Source organism: Adiantum capillus-veneris, chromosome 19 (assembly GCF_014529385.1).
Source record: "Adiantum capillus-veneris isolate H3 chromosome 19, ASM1452938v2, whole genome shotgun sequence".
Taxonomy (NCBI): domain Eukaryota; kingdom Viridiplantae; phylum Streptophyta; class Polypodiopsida; order Polypodiales; family Pteridaceae; genus Adiantum; species Adiantum capillus-veneris.
Window position 1 is genome coordinate 95,419,996 of NC_140949.1, and position 19,209 is coordinate 95,439,204.

At 42.8% G+C, this 19,209-nt stretch overlaps 1 protein-coding gene across 2 annotated transcripts; it reads right to left on the minus strand.

Annotated features, from left to right (window-relative positions):
• Positions 1-3,264: 3,264 nt before the first annotated feature.
• On the minus strand, positions 3,265-8,998 carry LOC147434499 (uncharacterized). 2 transcript variants are annotated; one of them, XM_086490947.1, is made up of 4 exons: positions 8,840-8,998; positions 8,505-8,674; positions 3,613-4,433; positions 3,265-3,503 (listed from the first exon to the last, which is right to left on the minus strand). In XM_086490947.1, the coding sequence occupies exons 1-4, from the start codon at positions 8,840-8,842 to the stop codon at positions 3,349-3,351; spliced, it is 1,149 nt and encodes a 382-aa protein (XP_086347073.1). In that variant the 5' UTR covers positions 8,843-8,998; the 3' UTR covers positions 3,265-3,348. The 2 variants fall into 2 exon arrangements, with proteins under 2 accessions (XP_086347073.1, XP_086347072.1); XM_086490946.1 differs by having other exon boundaries at positions 3,265-3,533.
• Between the last annotated feature and the right edge of the window lie 10,211 nt (positions 8,999-19,209).

Here is a 19,209-nt window from a genome sequence, read left to right on the forward strand (position 1 = left end):
GTAGAAAATTTCAACCCGATAAAAGTGGGACAGCTAATAAAAGTGTACAAATTTTCGTGAAGTGTAATAAGAATAAAGAAACACCAAAAGGGGCGCCAGTCTTTGGGGCCTACAGAGTGTCGTTGTCTGCTTGGAAACACTTTAGCTACCAAGCCATGTTTTTGTTTGAAGTGTAATTCCAGTCACAAGTTTATTCGTGAAGTTCCTTTGTGTCATAAAGTTTATAGTGTAAAGATTTGGTGAAAGCTAAAGTCTACCACCCTACGGTTTCATGGCGATACATACATGAGATTTTTGAACACATAGTCCGCAATGGCGGGATCGGAGCTAGTTTGACCAGAGTATTGATATCGACATTGCTCTATGCTAACGATATTTTCCTCATCAAATTCATCAGAGGGGTTGCAGCAACATTTAGATGCATTACACGCCTTCTATGGAGATAGGGATCCTTCACTGAACCTCGGAAAGACCAAAGTCACAGTCTTTAACACATCAGTAGCATGGGTGACTAGGTCCAAATTTTGACGGGCACGCAATGGAGCACGTGAGGGAATATGTGTACTTGGGAGTCACCTTCTCTGGTCCAAGATTAGCACTGAGGAAGGCAGCAGAACCTCATTTAACGACAGGGTATGCAACACTAGGAAAGCTTGAGTCAATGTGCCCATGTACAGCTCCAGGAGCCCTGCATTAAGCTATGGCTTTTGAATACCCTAATCACACACACCATACTGTATGGAGCTGAGGTTTGGGGATGCGGTCTATACCACAAACAATTGAGGCCCCTCACTAAACAAAGTGGCCCAAAGAGGGATCACTATGATGGTTGCAATAGCATGGAGAGGAAGTTGATCATGATGTTGTCATGCATGAGCAGAAGCAAATCCTCTACACCACACTCCATTGTCAAAGCAGAATTTGGGGTAGTGTAGGCAATGCTGAAGGCAATGACCTTCCTTCAAAGTGTCAGAGTTCCCACACCAAAGACACTCTGACCTCCTCCAAGCAGTTGTCATCAGAGGGAGACAGAGATTGATGGCCTACAGATGACCACTTAGCATGAGTTTGCATGGGTTGGACATAACCAACTCCCACCCTTTGACCATAGTCTGGATTGCCCCACACTACCCCTAGACGTCCCCACACTACCCTTAGCTAGACTGAATTGAACCGACTCACAAGACCAAATATTCTGAGGAATGAGACAAAGAGGACATGGACCCAACCACCCTCTCCCATGGGTCAAATATGGAGTTCTGTAGGAACCACCTCTCTAAGGATGGTTTCATTATTAGACCAAAGCACATGGGCATCCACCTTTCCCACAGCATGCGAGCTGCCATTGGACTGATTCGCACCTCTTCACACATACTAAGGACAGAGATGGTGGGCACATGGAAAACCGTCCTGGTGGAGGACAAGATCTGTGAGCTTTGCAGTTGAGAGCCAGAGATAGAGGACCACTACAAACCCAGATGCACAGTATACTATGATATACAGGGGAGGTATCATTTCCTCTTTGGGGAGTGTTTCCGGCCCCTCCGTTGTGCCAATGGAGTATGGGGACCAGAAATGGGTCGCACATCACTACCAAGACCAGAGACGACCTCTGTCAGAGCCACCTAGACAAAGAGATGTTCTCCAGCAGACTAGACCAATGACCGCGCCCACCAGAGCGATCCCCGAGAGGCCCATATTACCAGTAAGAACAAAGCTACCTTGGTGAGACAGCAGACACAACACCAACTGCTTCAGCAAGTCACGGCCCACCTCATAGCAGAGCTCATGGGCTGATCTCGACACCTGAGGAGAGAGAATACAGGATCTCTCCCTCTTGGCCCTTTTAATTTCCAACTTTTACATTTAGACCTCTGTCAGAGCCACCTAGACAAAGAGATGTTCTCCAGCAGACTAGACCAATGACCGCGCCCACCAGAGCGATCCCCGAGAGGCCCATATTACCAGTAAGAACAAAGCTACCTTGGTGAGACAGCAGACACAACACCAAATGCTTCAGCAAGTCACGGCCCACCTCATAGCAGAGCTCATGGGCTGATCTCGACACCTGAGGAGAGAGAATACAGGATCTCTCCCTCTTGGCCCTTTTAGTTTCCAACTTTTACATTTAGCTGAGGATGTTATTTTTAGTAATTTCTGATAAGATGACATCAAACATGAATGTGATTTTGTACTTGTCTCATAGCCACATTGACCTTTTGTAGATGTTAATACATCTTTCTTTCTATTCTTTCTTCTCTGTGCCAAGAGATGCATGAAACCAATGTTAGAACATTGCAATATGGAATCTCAAGAGGCTAACCAAATAGGCTCATAAAATACTGAGACATAGCCATATTGAGATGTCCATCTTGCAAAGAAAGGAGTCGTGACTCTGTAAAAATTATGTCTCTAATGATTCGAAGTAGCCAAGAAGTAAAAACATACATCGTCTGAATGCGTAGCAAATGAATTGGGCATGCACCTTGTAGACAGTCACAAGATAATCAGAAGTTCAAGGAATATCAACCATGTTGAAAGAGGTAAACACACACCTTAGGTGAATCCGAGAAGAGCCAAGAGACACCTATGAGGAAAAGAGCAACTCATGATAGTCATCCACAGTTCTCCAAAAAAAAATACCACCCTAGGTTTAGGGTGTGAAACCTAGGGTATATTTACCTCCAAATTGAAAGTAGAAGGTAAGAATGCATGTGTGATTTGGTGGATAATTTCAGTGGATGCACCAAATCAAACATGCATTCTTACCTTCAGTAGGTTTTCCAAGTTTTTAAAAAAATGCTTCTTTCAAGCATTGGTCATCCGCAAGGGAGTTATCACTACTAATCGGGGTGTAGAAGTAGGTACCAATCTGAGCTCCCAATATAGCATATACCACACACACTCATGAGCACATCAGCACGAAGATCTGCTCCTGAATTTCTGACATCACTTCGCTGATTCAAGGGAGATTCATCCATAACGAACTCTAACACTAAACAGAAACATTAGATATAAAGAGGTCAACCTGTTTATTAAGTTATCTCTAACTTAGAATCTCAGTCACCTCCAATTGACAACACATGGCTCTCCTCTCTTCTAAGAAGAAATGGACATCAGTTAAGCAAGACCCAAAACTTTTCCTGCAAGAGCTTTTACACTGATATCCACATAATAGTAACAATTGAAGGGTGAGATGATAGAATCACTCAAAACTCAACCTTCAATAGCCATCTTCAGACAGAAGCATTGCATAATCAGGTATCAGCTCAAGTCCATTTGCATGATTTCAATATTTTGAATTATAAAGAAAATTATATAACACGAGACAGTAATCGTAGAAGAGAATTAACTTTTTCTCTTTGGATCATCCTTTAAGAATGACATCAACAACATCTGATGCGACCAAGATTGCCAGTGTTCTGCTACACTTGATAAACATGCAGTATTAGCTTCCATGCCATTTGGCAATAATGGCCCTTGCACAATAGACTTTTTACATTCTGCATCAGAGAAGGGCTTGTCAGAGCAATCTGCAAAAAAGAAAATTCAAAACATGTCTAAAAGACAACTACTCAACAGACCCAAACAGTTTTGTAACCACACTCTTACCCGATTCTTGGTAAAGATCGGCCGATAGTGAGTCGTCAACATTGTGAAATTTCAGATGTCGCACAAGACACCTAGCTCTTTCCATGGCTTCTTTTGTTGCTTTTTCTCTGACGCAATTCCGTGTTCTCCGTATAGGCCTTCGTCGTTTTGTGCTTACTACACAGGAATTAGCTTCACAATTCCGTCTCATGGATATGTATTGGCCTGAAACTTCTGTTCCTGAGTCATTGACATCAATTGCAGACACGGTGAGCATCGGTCTCCGTGTAAATGATATGCGTCTGGCAGATCCAGCTCCAATATAGTGTCTTGAACAACTGTTGTCTGCAGTCTTATTCACATGCAAAGCTAGCACAGCCCCAGAGAAAGGTGACGATAATTGAAGTTCAACACTTGGACATAGAACATTCGTAGCTGAATAGTCCAGCACACTCTCCACAGCATGCTTGGAGCTTTCAATTCTTGAGACTGGCTGGAGCAGACCAAGCCCTGAATTCAGTTGCAATTTTTGCTCCCACTTACACGACCGCATACTGTTTCTTTGTGCCCTGGACCTTTCCCAGCACCCTTGCTGAATTTCCACACTACTTGCACCGTTTCTGTGCTCATCAATCTCAGGCACCTTGCAGTCAAAGACTAAATCAGCAAAATTCACATTCAGCTTCCTCTTTGTAAACTTGATTGGTTCCTTTCCGTAACTGCGATCACTTAGATGGGAAGTCTCCTTGAAGTAGTGTTTATGCCTATTGACTGCTTTTAGGCAGGGTTTCACCCTTGCAAGCACAAACCCATCCAATCCTGCTGTAGGCAAAACACCAATCCTGAAAACACAACATAATATTACAATGTGCCAGCTTGAAAAGGCCAGAAACAATTCATCATTCGTATCACCTAACCATTGAATCATGACAAAAGGCTGCAGACATTTCATCTCACATAAACAAACACACATTTCCAAGAGTAAATCAATCAATCAGTTTAAGGAATTCCAACCATTAGACCACACATCACGGTAAGCAATCTATGTACATATTATAGCAGTCACTAAACAGAGGACTGTCGGCGCGGATTTTTTGTTTTGGTTGACCCGGAGGATTGGAGGCAGGAGATACAGGCAAGACAGCGCAAACAGATTAGTCTGGCCTTTCCTGTTCTCAAAGAATCTTTACAGCACAAACTTTTCAGTCTGGCTTTCCTACTTCTACAGGATGATTACGGTGCAGACATCTTGGTCTGACCGCAACCCTTCTCAAAGGCCCTTCACAGCGCAGACTGTTGAGTCTGGCCTTTCTGGATTACCCTGCCCACTGACAAGACACCATCCGGTGGTGGTCCGTGCAGTCTCCCAGTGACTGCTGCAGCTTACAGAAGCTTCTACGGTGCAGACTACTTAGTCTGGCTTTCCTTGTTTCGGAGAACGTTTACGGTGCAGATTGCTACATCTGGCCTTCCTGGAGTTTTTCACAGCTTAGCCACCTGGCCACACTGGGTTGCAAGTTCATGCATTGACAAGCTTTTGGTCATTCTCGAGACGGTTCCTGGGCTTCCCCATTTTCTCCAAACGGTTTGACTACAGACACCATAGAGCCTATAGGGCAGGACACTTGTAGGTCTATTGGCACTTCTTTCACGACAAGGAGTTGTTTTCACACTCAGTTCGGGACCTTCACGCAGTAATCTCACCCTGTATCGGCGGAGTACAGCAGTTTGCTACACTGCTCGTGACGGCACTTTACCATGGAGATCTCTCGGCGGTTGGGACACCCCAGACTACTGCTACACTGATGGAGTATCCTTCAACGAACATCACAGCAGACATCTTCATCATTTGCCTCACATCTTCGGCTTTATGCGGTTTGTTTAGCATCCAATGCTGAGGGGGTGTTAGAATTACACCACTCTGCTGCCTCTCTCAGGTCTAAGGCATACATGTACGGCTAGTATGTCTCCAGGCTAACCACCCATAGTCTAGGTTGTACCTGGTCCGTGCGACCCCGGCCGCCCGACTTTGGACCACGGCCGCCCACTTTGTCCGGGCGCCCTCTCAGATTTCATTTATTTCTTGTTGGGTCGCAGGGGATTTTCCTAGGCTTTGCCCTACCTCCCCTTGGGCACCTATTTATAGGGGCAAGGGGGTACCCACTTCCATCATACTGATTGTATTGAGAGTCTTCTGCTTATGGTAGTCATGGGGGGTTGATTGCCCCCCCCTCCTACATTTAGCGTTTTGGTGTCTATTGTCTCTCTCCCTCTCTCTCTTCTCTCACGCTTCCGCACACGCAAACTCTCACAACAAGGACACAAAATTTCTTTGATAAAAAATATGAAAGAGATTCTTTAGGTTCTTTTCTAAAGTTCGCGAAGCCGAAGCACATCCAGAGCTCTGATACCAATGTCACGTGGAGCGGAAGGGTTTAAGGTTTTTAACTCAAATCTAGTACTTCGCACAAACACAAGCCTTCTTCACTGGAGAGAAACTGAATTGAACTAAGCACAATGTGAGAGAGAGAGAGAGAGAGAGAGAGAGAGAGAGAGAGAGAGAGAGAGAGAGAGAGAGAGAGAGAGAGAGAGAGAGAGAGAGAAAGAAAGAAAGAAAGAAAGAAAGATTTTTAACGTCTATGTCAGGCCGAAATCGGCCTATGAGACAAATCAAATGTACATGGTGTGTATGTCATCCGTCTATCGGAAAGACAATGAAACAAAACTGATACAAAACTGAACTGAATGTAGGTAGTGGAGTATCTGAGGGGGAATGGAGCTCTATCTCTAGGGGGTATATGCATGTCTATATGCTCAAGGTAGTACAATCATGAGAATGCATCAAGCTATCTAGCTCCATCCTGTACTAATGGGGGGATGTAAGATGTGGTACATGGGCGGGTCTGGTGCCAAGGCTACCCGGATGAAAGCTATCGGGTCGGCCCTCATCTGAGCCACTCGCTCCTCAGTGGCACGGCGCTCCCGGGCTCGGATCTCCTCGATCTGTCGGTGGTGGGAGCTCGCGCCCCTGTAGCCTGTGACTCGTGGTCGTCGTCTAGCTCGGCTCGCCTCCGCCCGGGGAGTGTCACTCCCCTCTGAGTGTCTGGTGAGGGAGGGGCGGCAATCCTCTGAAAGAAGTCTGTGAGCTGCGACTGTCTCCCCTCTGTCTGTGTAGCTGTGTGTGGCTGTAGTAGTGTGTCCCGATGGCTCTGTATCTCTAGTAAGAAACGTCCGAGCTGTCTCTGTCCGAGAGAGAGAGAGAGAGAGAGAGAGACGACACCGCATGTCGGGCCTTAAACCCTCAAGGACGCCCTTGCTTTGTTGCCAGAGCAAGTACTTGCTTTGATTACTTGCACAAATGTTGATACAATGGCTAAATACTGAATTGTCAGGTGCAGCGGAATTGAAATGGTGAAGATCTAGACTTTACACTTCCACAAATTCGTACTTCTTTCCTTACTTGGTGTGTGCTACTTAGCACGAACGATGGTTCCTTTTATTTCTTTGTAGAAAGAGAATGAGAGAGGTAGAGATGTGGGGAGAGAGAGAGAGAGAGACAATGGGATCCCAACCAACCATTGCACCTTTGGATTCGTCTCAACGAGGCGTTGCTGATGGCCACCAAGGGGTAGATCTGGAGCTGATTTGTGCTCCCAATGTGAGAGGAATGAAGGGCTAAAGGCTAGCTGCAAAAACGCAACCGATCTGAAGCGAGCATGGCTGAAAACGTAGATTATGATGGAGCCGATGGTGGACAGCAATGGGAGCACTCGATGTGGCGAGGAAATGGCCGAGAAGAGGCTCAATGGAGTGTGAAAGTACCGCGCTGCAACAGAGAGGTTAACGTCAGCAGACCCACCAAATTTTCGACGAGAAAAGGGGCTGAAAACTGAAAATGCTCGGCTGCAGGGCTGATCCGGCCGGCACAGATTGGCTCACGATGGAGATGGTGAGCAAAACGCCGGGGCTGGAAATTGCAAAACGCTGGCTGTTTTATAATCACTCGGGCTGGTTTGCAAAACACTTGGGCTGATGTTGGCACTGGCTCATTTGCTGGAAATGCTAGGCTCATGCTCCTTTTATAGGGTAAGTATACTGCTTAAGAACCCCTTAAGACTTAGGTTAGGTAGGGCACTTGGAAGACAAAGTTATAAAAATAAATCATTTTGAAATGATTTCTTAATAAACTTAACTTGGGGAGGGAATGGCTGAGAAGAGGCTCAATGGGCTGCCGAAGTACCCGGCTGCAACAAAGAGGTTAGCATTAGCAGATCCACCGCATTTTCGGCGAGGAAAGGGACTGAAAACTGAAAACGTTGGGCTGCACGGCCATTTTGGCGAAGATTGGCTCGCGATGGAGATAGTGAGCAAAACGCCAGGGCTGACAATTACAAAACGTTGGCTAATCCATAAGTGCTAGGGCTGATCTGCAAAACACTAGGGCTGATGCTGGTGCTTGCCCGCTTGCTAGAAAATGCTAGGCCAAGTTCCTTTTATAGGGTAGGTATATTGTTTAAGAACCCCTTAAGACTTAGCTAGGGCAAACTTGGAAGTTAAAAAAATAAATCATTTGAAATGATTTCTTAATAAACTTAACTTGGCAAAGTTTCTGAGTGAAACTGTCTTAGCATCAAAGTGCTCACATTTATTGCAAGTAATCCGAGTCTACAAGCATCGGAACTCCAAATCCTCACTACATAGTCCCTTTGAAGTGTCCTTGTATGAGTGCTTACCCTGGTCATATAAGACCACCGGCTTCAACGTGGTTAAACAAGGCAACAACCCTAATGGCATCGTTGGTGCCACAATGAAAACAATACTAAACCAATGTGCTTTCACCATTCCAATGTTTAATGAACACATTCATACAGGAAAAATAAAATAATCGTCTCTAAAGGTTATTAAGAGAGTACCCTTCACAAAACCAGCATGGTTGATCGTCTTGTGCTTCATTCTTCGTCCATTTCATGATAGCGTTGTCAAGAAGGCCTGAACCTCTGCATCTGGGACATTTTCGATGACTTCCTCCGGTATGGTCTAGAATAAGAGTGATATTTCTCGCCACATCTTGCAGTACTTCCCACTAGAATGGCTAGTTAATTAGCGCCCATATTTCGTGTGTGTGTGTGTGTGTGTGTGTGTGTGTGTGTGTGTGAGAGAGAGAGAGAGAGAGAGAGAGAGAGAGAGTCTTACCTTCAGCTACAAATATCACACGAGACGTAGCACACACATACTGGAGCTCACATACCATGTTTCTATGTTGATGCTGCAGGTAGCCGATCGTCTCGACGAACGTTTTATCTGACAGGCCACCAGTCACTGGCCAGAGATTATTACCTCAGCACCTGCATCGCCTCAGCCACTTGTACGAGGACGTGAGGTTTGCATACTAACTTAAATGGGTCTCCCATTCCATCGTCATTAATTGATACTTCGCTAGCGAGGTGGGATCAATGGTCCACATTAGGCGTTGCGAGGCGGGTGCAATCCGGGCCGTCCGATCGTCATTTGAACTAAGTGTGAACTAAGAGTGAACTTGGAGGTATGTGCACCACACCAAATTTGGTGTGAACTCAGTTTGAACTCAACATAACACGGTGTGTAGTGGGTAGGGTTTGCACACCACACCAAATTTGGTGTGAACTCAATGGGAGCTCGGTGTGAACTAGGTGTAAACTTGTCTGTGACGCCGTGATCTATAAACTTACCACACACACACACCTTTCAACGAGCGCGCGTTAGCCTAGTGGTTAGAGTCAATTCCGTGGGGGAGAGGGTAGCAGGTTCAAGTCTCGGATCCAAGAAAGTGGGAATCTTTTGCATTTCATAAGCAATCCAACGGTCACAATCAACCGGTGATCGTGAGCATTGATCCCACCTCCCAAAAGGAGGTGTCATTTAGTAACGAGGCTCCCATTCACCTAGTTATGGGTTCTATAATCTGCATTGTCCGCATGGCATTGTCTGAGTGTACAAAAATGGTAAACATGAGCATTTGATCCGAAGGGGAACAAGCAGCGATCGAAACGTTGATGTCACATGTCGTGTTCTCAAATCCGGTAAGGATGCTTTAGATAATTGATCTTTTCTGATTTTGAAGCATCGAGCGCTTCCTCTTTTAGAGCCTACGAGCTTCCATGGAAAGCTTGTTGTTTATGTATAATGCCCAGGTTCACATGCACCTTTCTCTATCTTTGTGGTTTCATTGAACATGGTATGGTTTTTTTGGATGCCCGCATGCATTAGGGAAAACCTTGAAGATAACAATAGGCTTCATGGATGTCAAAGGCAAGGTAAATAAGCTATGTCTGGGTTTACTAGGTTTATACATGGGTCTCTGATGGGGGTTTACATGTCGTGTAGAATGTTTACATATTGTGTTATTTTCTACTCATGCAAGCTTTAGTTAAGAAACTTGGGTTTACATTGTCCACGCTTACATAATGCCCGGGTTCATATAATGCTCAGGTTTACAAAGTGTGGAGGTTTATATTGCCCTCCATCAAGTATGTCTAGTGTCATAACTTGGCTCTTTTTGTATGGCTCACAAAGCATCATTTTTAAAACAATGAAGAAGGAGAGTGTTGATGTGAAATTGAGTATGGTTCTTTTGGCATTATTTATTGTTAACGTGATGAGGGTGATGTTTTTGTTTACATATATATGTTAGAGCTTTGTGTGTGTGTGTGTGAGTGTGTGTGTGTGTGTGTGTGTGTGTGTGTGTGTGTGTGTGTGTTGAGATGGTCTGAAGTGGGCAAAAGGAAGAGCGGCCTCTAACCACCCTTGAAAGCTTCCTCCCATGCTACTCAGCGGGACTAAGGCACAACAAACAATGAAACAAAAGCAAAAAACACAACAATGGGACTAAGGCACAGCAAAAAACAAACCCACTTCCACACCCAGACAAGAAAAGAGACACTACTTAGTTAATGGGTGCGAAGTAGAATGCAAGAGACTTTCCCTTTATAGAACACAAGCAAAAAAGACAATAAACACACTCTTACACTCATCAAAGGGAGGTAATAAGAGGTGGAGAGAGGCAGAGAGATAGAGACATCGAGTTTGTGTGAGACTTGTATTGTAACTTGTGAGGTGTTTATACTCTTTGATACACTAGTTTGCATGAAGGCTACACTGACGCATATTGATTGCAACCTTGCCATCACACACACACACTGTCTTAAGGTTGAACAAAGCCCTCTCATCACACTACCCTCTTACAATGCACTAACTAAGCAATGAAACACACATAAACCACTTGTTCAAAAGCACAAGCTCAAATGGCACAACTTTAATGATATAAATCATTTTGTGTCCATTGAGTCCTATTGCACAATTGGATGGAGAAAGATGTTGCAAGCCAAATCACTCTTTTGGAGGACCAAACCCTCAAATTTGTAGATAATGGTAGAGCATGTACAATAGTGATTTCAAAATGTGGCACTCACACTCTCTCATACACAATGTGTAGCTTACCAAAGCTTATACATATCAATGTATGAATCTCACAACATGGTGACTACAACTAAATCTTTCCTTTCGCACATAGAGTTGGAGTGCTTTTGGAAATATGCATTTACAAAGAAGGGAAGAGACCTATTTATAGGTTGGAGATCCCTCATTAAGCTCATTTGCAAATTTATTTTACAAGATACTACTTAGGATTTTTTTGTAATATCAAAATGAAAAGAACCTCTCTTGTCCCTTGAGTAACATGGATGTGGGCTCAAGAGAAGAGAATTCTTGATGGTGAAATAAAAAATGAAGAGAGAGAGAGAGAGAGATAGAGAGAGAGAAGTGCATTTTTACTACTTTGTACATCTCTTGAAGTTTTGTGGTGAGGTGTCTTGTAAGATTAGAGTTAGTAGTAAATTGAGTTAAGTACGTTAGTAAGATGATAGTGTAGTTACTCATGTATGCAAAAAAAGTGCATGACATGGCAATATACAATGGCAAAGGGTTTGTGAGGAATGAAAAATTATAGGGAGTGGAAGAAAGTATGAAAGGAGAGGAAAATTTTACTTATATACATTGGTGGATGAAGTGATTAGTGTGGTGAAGTTGTAGTTGTCGGTGAAGTCTTGTTGAATTGAAAAGTGTGGATGCTTGATGCCAAAAAATTCCATTTTGAGAAGTTAACCTTGAGTGTTTTTGTTGTTTTTTTATGATTTTGGAAAGGGTGAAGAGGGAATGGTAACATGGAAGTAGTTATAGAGAGATATAAAAGTGTATAAGTGTGTAGAAGTGGAGCATGAAAGCCATGAAGATGGGGAGGAAGACAATGGTGAAGAGGATGAGAGAGGACATGGAAATTGCACGTTTGAGTGAATGATGGAGAGAAATGAGAGTGTGTATGTCTATGTGCGAAGATGAAGGCAAGAGAAGATGAGATGACTTTTGTGAGGATCACTATATGTAAAACCTATATATCACATCCGTTCAAGGACTATTTATAAACCCTCTTAGCTATGAATTTTTCACTAATAAAAGGAATCCTTTTCCCGTATTGAGTGTTTTTTTTTTTTAATCCAAATCATTTTTTCAACACGGTTTTGTATGTGAAAATGTGACAAATTATAGAATTGAATAATTCCCATTGTTGAACCCATATGATAGGCATTATTTTATTGTAGTGACCCCCACCGAGGCATGAAGTAGGCAGATTGGGGTCCACCACAAAAAGCACATCTCCATTTCTTGGGCTTTGAAAATTATAAAAAAAATTGAGCATATTGTTAAGCTCATAAGCTATCTTTTATCTGTTGATAACTTTTTCATATTCAAATTCGACGTAGTGTCATTAAATATCTAATATCTAACCAACCCAAATGATTTTCTCATATTAAACTGATTATTTAATATGGAATAATAAACGGGAACAAGGGTTAGAATATAGACATGTGCTTACGGATCTATCTCAACACGGGGCCAATGGTAAAGGGGCCCAAATGGGAGATGGTTTGTCAAAGAGCAAGGTTAACTAATGAAGCTTAAAAGACCTTAGGGTTAGCTTCATTAAAGACCTCCAATGGTTAGTATTAAAAGTCCTTTGACCTTAAGCAAGCTAGGGTTGTGCTTGAGGTGGGAACCTTAAGCAAGCTAGGGCTGTGTTTGAGGTGGGAACCCAACTTAAACTTAAGCAAGCTAGGGTTGTGCTTGAGGTGGGAACCTTAAGCAAGCTAGGGCTGTGTTTGAGGTGGGAACCCAACTTAAACTTAAGCAAGCTAGGGTTGTGCTTGAGGTGGGAACCCGACCTAAACTGAAGCAAGCTAGGGGTGTGCTTGAGGTGGGAACTCCACCTAAGGTGCTTGTCATGCTTGATGATTAAGGTACTTGTCACATTTAATGAGGAAGTTGCTTGAGAAGCTTCCTATGCATGGGGGGTAAGATGCTTGAGTCAAAAAGAGAACCTACACACTTAATGAAGAAGTTGCTTGAGAAACTTCCTATGCATAAAAACCTCAAAGTTAGGGGAATTCTAAAAGAGCACATGGGACACATGTCAGACTCTCACTAAGCTTAACCACATGGTGTGCTTGAATGCTATTGGTTGGGCTAAAGAGGGGTCCAATGAGATTCTACTTCCATCTAAAAAATATCTAGATATCTTTAAGCTCTCTCTCTCTAAGGGGTAAGGAGGACACTTGTCAAAAGACTACCCATGTACTTGATTGCATGTTGCATGTGATTGGCTAGGGGGAGAGGGGTCCAATGAGCTTGCAACATGCAGAAAGGTCAGCACTCGCCCAAAGCAAGGAGGGGGGGTGCTAGGGGGATATACTCCACACACACACTCATTTGCAAAGCCATTCTCACTTGGTGAAAGTTGAGGAACACCACCTCCTTCTCCAAGCTTGTGAGAGTGAAAGCCTACACCAACACTCTTGGCTATTGAATGCAAATCCAACCAAGAGTCGTGCTTCAATGCTTAAGCTTGCCATCTTCTCCATCTTCATTACTATGCTATTATGTATGATAGCAAGAAGAGTAATGATAAGTGAGGAACTATTTCTTTCTCCTATGGAATGTTTCTTCTTCCTCTTCCCTATCCTCACTCCTTGCTAGCTCTCTCCACCTTCGAAGGTGTTTGAGGCCTTGGCACTCAGGCTTGGGATAGTTAATGCTTTCTTCAAGTTTATGTTATGCTTGTGATGCATGAAGCTTTCCATCTTCATTGCATCACCTAAGTTACAAGGAACACAAAGATTGTATTGTACCAAGTCTCTCTTGATGGGAGAAACTATAATACAAATGCCTATTGGAGGGGGAACCGGCTCCATATGAATCCGGTACTCAACTATTGTCATGTTCTCTAAACTCTCTTTCTTGCAAAAGTATTGTTCATGCCGAGTTAACTAAGTACCATGTTTATATTGCTACCATCAATTAAGTTCAACCGCTATGCTCACAAAGAATCTCTCAAAAGTGCTTCCCTAATTTCCTAATTCGGCTACTCTCAAAGTTCATAGGCAATTTCCATTACATTGGTATCATAGTATTTGGTTTCTCTTTTCTTGCTTAAGAAGAGAGGTCCTTAAGTAGCCTATTAATGGTTGTTTTTGTTAATTATATTAGGGTAAGTGGGTCTGGGATCTATTATCGATTTTGTTGAGTCCACTATGTGGGATATGGTGCACACCTCGGGAGATTTGGTCTTAATAGTGGAGTCTTTTTAGACTTGCCTACGGCTTTACCATTATTGAGCCATAAGAAGTCCGAAAGGAGCTATCCCTCGACAACTTCGCTTGTTAGACTCACTCCACTACTCTCTATAATTAACCAATTCGAGCCGTGGGTGTAGATACTTAAGTGCCTATTTTCAAAGGCTAAGAGGAGTAGCAACTAAGGTTTTGAATTGCCAAAGCATACACTAAGTAAACACATAAGTTTAATTAGCATGGCTGACAATAACCAAGAGAGGAGAATGAACATTGATAACTTTGATTTTGCACATGAAGGTGCCAATGATGATGCCCCCATGTTTGTTAATTATCTTGTCGCTAGGTTGCAACAAGCTATGGGCAACCCCACTTTGCAAGCCGAAGTTACTCAACAACTTCACGCTTATGGGATTTCCTTTCCTCTCCAAGAGGAGAGAGAGCTTACGAGGCCTCTTGAAGAGACCCCCAAAATAAGACTCTCTCCCATACGAGAGGAGGAATCCAAAGATCAAGAAAGCAATGGATCCCTAAATTCCTCCGAAGATGTGGCTCCACGAAGAAGGAGGACTATACGATCGCCAACTCCTCCCAAGAGGAAACGGTTAACCCATAGTCCTTCTCCTCGTCACTCCAAAAGGGAAGAGAGGAAACCAAGGAAGAAAAGGGCAAGAAAGAGGTCACCCTCTTCTCCTTCTTCTTCACCTTCCTCCTCTACCGATGAAATCTATGTTAGAGAATATAAGAGGGGAGGACATCGCAAATCTTACCCTGCATGGCGAAGGTCACAAAAGCTCAAGAAGTTCAAAGAGGGAGGAAAGAGTATCTCTTTTCTCACCTATGATGGCACCTTTGGTGCTACCGACAAAGTATTGGCCTTCATCCAACAATTTGATGCGGACTTTGGAGACGAGGGCTTCACGGAGTCCTCCAAGCTATGCCATGTAACTATGCACTTCCAGAAATCGGCTCGTCAATGGTGGGCTAGTCTTTGAGGCAATGGTGAAGCCCCAAAGACATGGAAAACTCTACGAGTTTCCATCACGAAGCAATTCCTTGCAAGTGATGCAAAGGACAAAGTGCTCACCGAATGGTGGAGTTTAAGGCTTCTCTCTCATGAGTCTATCCACAAATATGTGAACAAGTTTTGGGATTTACATCTCAAGGCTACTGTCTTTCAAAAGATAGACTTTGTTGAGCAAAAACAACAATTATGTGCGGGATTACCTGAAGAGATGGCCGAGTATGTCAACTCTCAACGGCCTGACTCTATCAGCAAAGTAATCCACCATACCATGGTTGCTTCACGCATCAATTTCCAACAAGGGGTTAGACGGAATGTCAAACCCATGGAAAATAAAGACAAAAGTGATGCAAAGGGAAAATTAATGCCCAAAATTTTTCTTATGGCCATTCCAACAACAACAACAACAATCGGTCCAAGGAGAAAGGAGTTTACAAAGGTAAAAATAAACTCTCTCCTGAAGAGCTTGAAACTTTTCACAAGGATCACAAATGTTTTAAGTGTGGGGAGCAAGGACATGGCTATCGTTCTTGCCCCAAAAGAAATGCTCGCAATGAGACTCCTAGAGCTTCCACTATCGAAGCTCCAAAAGAGGATACTCATTGCAAAGGATCACCTCTCTCCTATGCTTGGGGAAAGGTAAGGGAGCATGAAGCCTTCATCTTGTTTGACCCTGGTTCTACTCTCAACTTCATATCAATGGAGCTGGCCACCAAGTTGGGCATTCAAGCTTTTGAGATGGGAGATGCTGTAACTGTCGATGCCGCTTTCAAGGGACAGCAAGCCTCCGTTACTCCCTTGGGAAGTTGAGGCTTCATGTCCAAATCTATGTCGACAAAGAAGACTTGTTTATCTCTCCTCTCCAACATGAGGATGCTATCCTAGGGGTACCATGGTTCAATCGCATGGCTGCCAATATGAAGTTCCCTGAAAGGAGAATCTACTTCTCCTACAGGGGAAAGAATATGTATACAGATGCTAACGAGTCTGGTTGTACTATACCACTTGTAAATCCTCTCGCCCCAAAAGCTCAGTTTCTGCATACATGATTTTTGTCAAAGAATCCCTAAAAGGTCCTAATGTTTCATCAAAGGTGAATGATAGGAATCAAGAAGAGTTAGACTTATCTAACTTTCTAAAAGGATTCCAAGATGTGTTCATTGATGATATCCCTATGAACTTACCTCCAAAACGAGGCGATGATGACCATCAAATTGAACTCCTATCAAGAAGCTCACCGCCTAACAAACCTCCCTATCGAGTTTCACAAGCTCAACAAGAGGAGATCATGAGGCAAGTACAAGAATTGGTAGACAAAGGAATTGTGAGGCCTAGCTCCTCTCCCTTTTGCTCTCCAGTCCTTTTAGTGCAAAAGAAAGATGGTACATACCGCATGTGTGTGGACTATTGTGCACTAAACCATATCACTATCAAAAACAGATTTCTCGTACCTCGGGTAGAAGATCTGTTTGATAAACTACAAGGCTCTACCTACTTTAGTAGGATTGACCTTAAAAGTGGCTACCATCAAATAAGGATAATGAATGAAGATATCCTAAAGACCGTGTTTCGTACAACGTTTGGCCTTTATAAATATCTAGTCATGCCTTTTGGCTTGACTAATGCACCAACTACATTCAATCGATTCATGGAGAAATTTTTTAGACCCTATCACAAATTCACTGGAGTGTTCTTTGATGATATCATCATCTTCTCCAATTCCTTGGAGGAACACAAGCAACATCTTCAAGTGATTTTTCAAGCATTAAGGGAGAATAAACTTTTTCTCAATCAAAAGAAAAGCGAATTTTTCCTTCAAGAGATTCAATACTTAGGTCATATTATCTCTCGAGATGGTATCCATATGGATCCATCAATGTTGGAGGTAATAAAAGCATGGCCTAATCCAAGGAATCTACATGAGCTAAGAAGCTTTATTGGTATGTGTGCATACTATAGACGCTTCATAGCAAAATTCTCTCAAATAGCAGGACCATTACATGACTTAACAAAGAAAAATGTTAAGTATTCATGGACTGCTAAGGAGAAAAGTGCTTTTGACAAGCTCAAAGAGAAGCTTACCTCCCAACCAGTTCTTATGCTTCCAAATCTCTCAAAGCCATTTGAGGTCCAATGTGATGCTTGTGGTGATTGCCTTGGAGCAGTCTTGCTTCAAGAAGGGCATGCCATAGCATATGAGAGTAGAAGGCTCAACATGGATGAACCGGTCTTAGGCATTTATGAGAAAGAGCTGTTAGCTGTTCCACATGCCCTAGACACATGAAAGCACTATCTATTGGGGACTCCATTCATTTTACGAATAGGCCATCAAAGTCTCAAGTACTTCATGACGCAAATAAAGCTTTCCGACAAACAAATGAGGTGGGCAAATTTTCTTTCACAGTTTAATTTCCACATTGCTCACATTGCTGGTAAACACAATCAAGTGGCTGATGCACTTTCATGACGACCAAAAGTTAATGTTGTGTCAATAGCAACTCATAATGATCTATCGCCTACCATGAAAGTGGACATACAAGAGTATGTTTCAAAATGTGTAATATGCCAAAAGACCAAGTATGATAGAGGGAAGCAACCTAGATTACTTCAGCCATTGCCAATTCCTAATTCACCATGGGAGAGTATATCCATGGATTTTATCTTTGGATTACCAAAATCTATCCATGGGAATATGGGAATATGGACAATAGTCGACAGGTTTAGCAAGCAAGCACACTTTATCAGTGTCAAGAAGACTATTAAGGCACACCAAATGGCAACTCTCTTCATATCACATATTTTTAAACACCAGGGATTGCCAACATCCATCGTGTCATATAAGATCCTAGAATGACCAGTAATTTTTGGAAAGGTCTCTTCGAAAATCTAGGTACAAGATTGGATTTCTCTTCGGCCTATCACCCACAAACGGATGGCCAAAGTGAGATAGGCAATCTTACAATTCTTGATCTACTAAAGACCTATGTCACAGAAGTAGATCAACGCTCACAATGGAAAAATTATTTAATAATACTATCGATACTTCTACAAGAAAAGCACCTTTTGAAATCATAGAGGGAAGACCTAAAAGTCCCTTGCTACTTAAAGTACATGGGAAGATCTTCGTTGTCGATGAGTATAACCGTGACCTGCAAACATCTTTTCAAAAGATTAAGGAGGCTATATCCATCTCCCAACTAAGGCAGGTGACAAGCACAGAAGGGTCTTAACGTTCAAAGAAAATGATTGGGTGTTTCCTAAGGCTCGATTGAGGCAAACAACGGGCAAAAATCCTACGGGCCATCATAAGTATTATGCTAAACTAGCAAAAAGATACTATGGTCCTTTTCAAATTTTGAAGCCAATCAATGAGGTGGCTTATCAACTCAAGTTACCTAACCATTGGCTCATACACAATGCTTTTCATGTGAGCCTACTCAAGCCCTAAAAAGGAGAGCCTCCAAATGAACCAATTATTGAAGACCCTCCCAAAATCGAAGATCAAGAAGAGGTACTACAACCCGAAGCTATCCTTCGGCATGAAGACAAGGTACTACGACATGGTAAGATTATCCGACGGTATCTTATTAAGTTCAAAAATTATCCTTTTGAAGATGCTAGATGGATGCAAGGAATCCAGCTTAAGGATAGTATGAACCTTGTCAACGCTTACAATGCTACATTAGAGCAACCAAATGTACATGTTTCTTTTAAAATGATCAATGTTTTTGTCTTATAAGACTAATTCTCTCTTTATTGTGCACAAATTTAAGTAGTATGCATACTAAGAATCATCTTTGGGATGACGACATCTCTCATGACTAAAGAGCAGACATGCTTGCGGCAGTTATGTCTCCCAAGCACCAAATGGATTAGTCATCCATCTTGGAATGATGTCGTAGGGTAAAAAGGAATCCTCTACCCGCTAAGACAAAT